Consider the following 6,866-nt stretch of genomic DNA (forward strand, 5'->3'; position numbering starts at 1 on the left):
ACATATATGTCTGAGATATTAACATCTAATAATTCAGAAAGTTTATTTTATTTCTGCTAAATTTCCATTCAAAACCATCCCCCCACCCCAACCACATACAATTTGTTTATAAGCACTTTTTGTCCTTACCTCTTCCATCCAGAAACTACATATGAGCCGCATATAGTATGCTGGCTAGTTCAGAAACCCTACCTCAACTCTTCCCTGATACTTCTCTAATCTGGGGCTGTAACTGGAACTAGCACTTACCCATCTCTTTGAATTCTTCATTGGCCAGTTCCAGCCATGCTACATCCATGTAGTTAAGGTCATAGCGGCATACACTCTCTGCCAATGTTCGAATGTCAACATATCCAAGCTCAGGGGGCTCAGAGCCTGAAGACAGGATATATTTCCGAGGTCTTGAAAATACAACAGCTTTTGTTTCAGACACAATCCTGAAAGTGTAGCAAACAGGTGTTCATTGCAGTAATCCTTCTATAAGTACCAAAACCTCAGTCTTTCCATACAGCTATTGTTGAAGGCTTTGAATTACAATATATTCCATCCCGCCCCAAACAAGAAAATACATTATGTCTGATTTTGCCATTCTACAAAGCAGATTTTTTTCTTGACTTAGACTCTCAAATGTTTTCAGAAAATATTGAAGGTATCTTATACGGTAATTTAAAAAGGCATAATATCTCAGCAACAAAAAATAAGCCAAGGAGACAAGATATTTTCCTGTTATTTTGTGTCACCATGGGCAGAAGTATTAAATCAATTTTGTTATAGCACCATTCAATTGGGAAGACTATTACAGAGGAGTTAATAATTTTAGAATATTTTAATTATGTCAGAAATTCATCTAAACTCACTATTTTTCTACTGTAATTTTGGCATTATATTTCCAGGGGAGTTGGTAGTAGCAACAAATGAAAGGCTTGAGACACTACCATAGCATGTAAAATAAATACCATGTATGGATGTTTAAAAATTAAAAAAGCCTTTTTCTTTTAATGTTTCTTTTATTTTATTATAAGGTAAAGGTAAAGGTTCCCCTCACACATATGTGCTAGTTGTTTCTGACTCTAGGGGCCGGTGCTCATCTCCGTTTCAAAGCCAAAAAGCCAGCGCTGTTCGAAGATGTCTCCATGGTCATGTGGCCGGCATGACTAAATGCCAAAGGCGCACGGAACACTGTTACCTTCCCACCAAGGTGGTCTCTATTTTTCTACTTGCATTTTGACATGCTTTCAAACTGCTAGGTTGGCAGAAGCTGGGACAGGTAATGGGAGCTCACTCTATTACACAGAGCTAGGGATTTGAACCACCGAACTGCTGACCTTTCTGATCGACAAGCTCAGCGTCTTAGCCACTGAGCCACCGCGTCCCTCCGTATTTTATTATACATACCCTTATAAGCATATATAAGGGTTTTTATATTTTATAATCACAATTGTAATTTCTGCTTTGTATTTATGCTTAATATAATCATGTAATACTCTATACAGGTAGTTCTCAACTTACGACTACAATTGAGCCCAAAATTTCTCTTAAGTTTTGTCTTGCCACATTTGTTGTTATATTAGTAATATGGTTGTTAAGTGAAATCTGGCTTCCCCATTGACTTTGCTTGTCAGAGGGTCACAAAAGGTGATCACTCCAAACACAGCAACCATCATAAATTAGTCAGTTGCCAAGTATCTGAATTTTGATCATATGACCATGGAGATGCTGTAACGGTTGTAAGTGTGAGAAATGGTCATAAACCACTGTTTTCAACGTTGTAACTTCGAAGAGTCACTAAATGAATTGTAAATTGAGGACTACCAATACAGGTAGACTTTGACTTATGAGAATTGAGGCCACAATTTATGTTGTTAAGTGAGGCATTTGTTAAGTGAATTTTATCCCATTTTAAGGCTTTCCTTGCCACAGTTGTTATGTGTTGTTAAGTGAGTCATTGCAGTTGATAAGTTAGTAACCAAGTTGTTAAGTGAATCTGGCTTCCCCATTGACTTTGCTTGTCAGAAGGTCACAAAAGGTGCTCACATGATGCTGGGATACTGCAACCGTCATAAATATGAACCAGTTGCCAAACATCTGGATTTTGATCATATGACCATGGAGATGCTGTATTGGTTGTTAAGTATGAAAAATAGTTAAGTCATTTTTTTCTGTGCTGTTGTAACTTTGAACGGTCATTAAATAAGCTCTTGTAAGTCGAGGACTTCCTGTACTATATAGTAGTGTTAATATAAGAACCTTGGAGAAGGAGAGCAGCTCAGATTTCTAATTTATAGGTCTGTCGGTATCATACGTTGAGCCATGAAATTATATCAGAGCAATTTCACTGTTACAGAATCTACAAATATAGTACTCCAGTGAAATTTACATACTGGTAAGTGTGCATAGGTAGCATGTGATAAAACTTTCTGCAACTACAAAGAAAAATTAAAATTTATTATTGTCAATAATTATGTAATATAGCTTGATAGATGGTATTAAGATTTTAGGGCATGAGTCCTACTATAAGAACAGATCCAAGCATCAAATGCTGCCAAAAACTTAATTCTTTTTCCTCCGCTTTCCCACACCAGACAAATCCATCACTACACAATAAAAAATCACATTATATGGATGTATCAGGAGCAGAACTATGTATGGAAGGAGTGCTTAATAGCCAGGCACCTCTGAACGATCACAAATTCTAACAGTATTTACTAAGAAGTAAATTAGTAGTTCTACAAATATGGAAAGCTGGCAAGCCTAGAGCCAGGCTGGCGAACCTATGGCATGAGGAGCCATTTGTCAGGGCACGCGAGGCGTGGCCCTGTTAGCTGACTACAGCCTTTTTAAAAGCCATTTTTCACCTTTAGCCCCCCCCCCATGGAGGCCCTCCAGAGGGAAGGTCCTGAAGCCTCCGGAGCGCAAAAAAAAACCCACAGCCCTACAGGCAAGCCGGAAGTTCGGGAACGGATTTCCGGTTTGCTCCTAGGGCCGGTTCAAGCCTCCGGACCCTTAAACCGACCCTAGGAGCAAACCAGAAGTCTGTTCCCAAACTTCCGGTTTGCCCGTATGGCCAGGTTTTTGGGCTCCGGAGGCTTCAGGGAAGCTCCTGAAGTCTCCGGAGGGCCTCCCGGGGGGCGGGGGAGGCTGTTTTTGGCCTCCCCAGGCTCCTATAAAGCCTCTGGAGCCTGGGGAGAGCAAAAAAAGCATGCAAAAAATAGGGGGGGAGCGTCTGTCATGCACACATCCATGCTGGGGGGTCACACATTGCATTATGGGTGCGGCACCCCTGCGCATAACCTTCCTGTGCTCCCCCCGCTTATGGCACGCGAGCCAAAAATGGTTCGCCATCGCTGGCCTAGAGTCTTCTCCAATAAATTAGGAAATCCCCCTTCTATAACCAATTTAAGATGTATGAAATAATAGGGATAGACATCCATATGGTGTGTATTAAAAAAGGAAGAAGAATAAAGAAGACCAAGGTAGTTGCAATTAAGTACAGGTTAACATATTTGATTCATTTCAGTATTAATTCATCATATTTTTGTGATAGAATCTAAACAAAATTAGTTGTAGCACATTAGAAGACCAGAATACAGGCTATTCTACTTTTTAAAAATGTTATTTGAAATCCACCTATCTGTCACACCTGGATTTGAATTTGCATGCTGAAGTAAATTAATTTAGACTAAAAACCACAGGAATAAATCATAGGATATCCATCGCAATGAGATCAAAGGGTAACCATTATATATTAAAAAATTCAATTGTGTTGTTCTTTAATGAAAATCTCCCTGAACTGCTCACATTACCTTTTATAATATTTAAATTCTACACTATATCCATCAACATTCTAGATTTCAAAGTCACCAATATGAAGTTTTAAAGTGAATCTCTTTTAAACTTAAGAATACAAAATGGCATGCAGAAAGTATGTGGTTTATTTCTCACCATTTCCACTTAAAAGGAACAAGTGGCAGGTGACATGAAAAACCTTTGCCTAAAGCGCTCTGCATATGCTACTGATTCAAGCAGATAATTTAATCTAGAAAGAATTCAAGAGCTTCTCATTTTCCTAAATTTATTACACTATTTAAATTTAAACACCAGATATATACATGTTTATTGATGTATTGACTAACAAGGGTTCATCTTAGATGTGTGATAAAGTATTTAAGAATTCTGCAAAGTATATTTTTGCTGCTCGTAGAAATTTGTTGAGTTTTATTATAAACAGCTTTGGGTTTTTATGCACACACACCCAGAAACAAACTTTCTTAAAAAATACAAGTAGATTTAATCTCTGTACGGAGATTACCTACAATATCTATCAAAACGTCTACTTTGTTAAGATTTAGAGTTCATGTCTCTAGAACTGCTGCCCCTGTGCTCCATGCCACTTTCCAGTTTGAATTGTTAATTAATGCTTCAAATTCAGATGTGAGAAAGTTGCATTTACTTGCTTATGAAGTCTGGACTGATATAGGAACAAATTGTACTGTTTCTAAAAGGTTAAAGCCAATCTCTGGTTAGAAGGAACTATTTTTCTGGCAGTACAGACTTCCTTCTGCCACTACATCAAGTTAAAAATAAGTCCTCAGCCTGCCATGTAAAGTGCTTAAGTTGTGAGTAGTAAATCTGCTGTTGAGTAAGGTTTTGCTCACATCTGCCACCTGAAATGAAACTCCTGCAGTACTTTAACAGTGAAAAATCAGCTGCTAGTAAGTATTCAATTTCATACAGCAATCGTATTATGGAACTATCAGACAATCTATTAAAATGCCACCAACCAAACAATGTACATGCTGAGTACTTGTTCATTAACTCTTATATCACTTTTCAATAAAGGAAAGTAATCCAGTTATTAATATTAATCCTAAAGAAGATTAAGATCCTGCCTTCTTTTTCACAGACAGCATATATACTCTGAGATAAATCCAAATTATGGAACACTACACTTTCAGTTTAACAAAGTTTAATTATTATTTTTTAATTGTTTTAAAAGATGTGGGGGATGGGTTTGTTTCCTTTTTTGTAATTGGCTGCACCAAAACATACCTGGCTACTGGTTCTGGTATAGTCCCTGGGCTGACTGGCACCTGAACACCTTTCTCCCATTCTTGTCTCCAGGGATCTGCCAGCACATAATATTCATCAGGATTCAGCTGGGAAGAATCAGGCAGCTTCATAGCAGTGATCAGGTCTGTTCTAAACACCTGGAAAGACACAGAGAAAGAGAAATGACTAGACGAGTCATGACACATTGAGGCATTATTTCAGAGATATTTCCTTACCAGATTCCTCAACACCTTCAACAATGGTAGAGCTCCTAATGTACTTTAAATGTTTTTAAAAACTCGGGGAGATAGTCAGACATATCTGCCTTGAAAAATAGCCTGTGTTGGACTGTATAGCACAGTCAGATCAAGAGGTGACCACATTTTTTCTGATATTTTGTACTGTGTCATAAAATCTTTATGATAATTCTATGTCATAATTTTTTACAAAATTTGCCAAATTTCAATTTCATGAGAGCTATGGGTTCCAGATTTTGGATGCATTCTGTAAGCTAGCACACTGAAGATACCTCGGTTCCAAAATTGTTGCCCTACAATGCACTGTTTTGTAGTTAAAGGTTATGGGAACAAGAGTTTAATAGTATATGGTTATAGTGACATGTCATACTGTATAATTCAGTTTCCAGCAAAACAGTGAAGGCCTCTCACCATTAACTAACATGCCCTTTAAAGTATCCAAATGTTCATCTGTATTACCATGCTGAACCAGAAATTGAAAAAACATAATGATCACCCCAATTCATATGATCCAATTTAAAAAAGCTTTAATTATCCGTTGTTCATCCTAAATGAGTCCCCAAACAGGACACCAAATCCAAATATTGTCAAACTCCCTTTACTTAGTTCAAAGGGAAGTACTGTATCCTAAGCCACAGATTATTTTATTGATATCTTTTTTAAGCCAAGACCTCTACTTCCTAGTTTCAGAGTTCAAAGTAAATCATGCACCCATGGCCAACTATTTTAGTTCGAACAGTTTAAATACTATTGAAAAACATATCTCAAAGGTCAAATGTCAGTAACACAACAGGCAAATTCTGTAAAAGAAATCATGAAACTGAAGAGAAAATACACATCCTTACATTTCCACAAACCGTCAATCTATTCTTTGGCAATTACAATCTAGTGATTCTGTGACAACTTTTTCAAAAGATATGTGAGCATCAACTTTTTAGTTTAATTTAACTTTTTAATTTAAGAATAAGGACCCAATATTTATTCAACCAACGTAAATAGTTGTCAGTATTCTTTCAACATGAAGTAAATGCTAGCTGTAAATAAAGCTCAAGGGATGATTACCCTTATGTTGTATAGAGACCATTGTAGCATTTTAAAAGTACAATGAAAATTGAGCCTAAAGCCATCCCATCAGTTACACATTCATATATTCCTATTTGGCACTCAGCTGATGAAAGCAAGATCTGTGCCTATTTCATCTGAAATATTAATCTGTACAAGCACTATGTCATTGGGAAGAACATCTCCACTGAAGTACACACTTCCTGTAGAAGGTGGCATATTTCTCAGAAGTGGGCAAAGCAGAAGCAAGTCACAATGCATATCCACAAACACATGTATGTTCATATTGTCTAGGCTAAGAATTCTGGAAATTCCACAGATCTCAGGGAAGACTGGCATGGACCAAACCAAAATCCAAATCAAACCAGATACCTACAGGTTGTCCTCAACTTACAAGAGTTCATTTAATGACCATTCAAAGTTACAATGGCACTGAAAATGGTGACGGTTTTCACATTTATAATTGTTGCACCATCTTCATGGTCACAAGATAAAAAT

The 6,866-nt window shown here is 37.3% G+C and overlaps 1 protein-coding gene across 9 annotated transcripts in view; it reads right to left on the bottom strand.

Annotated features, from left to right (window-relative positions):
• The window catches only part of JADE1 (jade family PHD finger 1), a 165,716-nt gene that overhangs the window by 25,566 nt on the left and 133,284 nt on the right, over positions 1–6,866 (bottom strand). For all 9 annotated transcript variants that reach the window (XM_081959359.1, XM_081959357.1, XM_081959358.1 and 6 more), the window contains 2 exons: positions 5,050–5,207; positions 250–437 (listed from right to left, as the gene is read on the bottom strand). In XM_081959359.1, the coding sequence (XP_081815485.1) occupies positions 250–437; positions 5,050–5,207 (346 nt within the window). The remainder of the gene's footprint in view (positions 1–249; positions 438–5,049; positions 5,208–6,866) is intronic.

The sequence above is a fragment of the Natrix helvetica genome, assembly GCF_964273705.1.
Source record: "Natrix helvetica genome assembly, chromosome: 7".
Taxonomy (NCBI): domain Eukaryota; kingdom Metazoa; phylum Chordata; class Lepidosauria; order Squamata; family Natricidae; genus Natrix; species Natrix helvetica.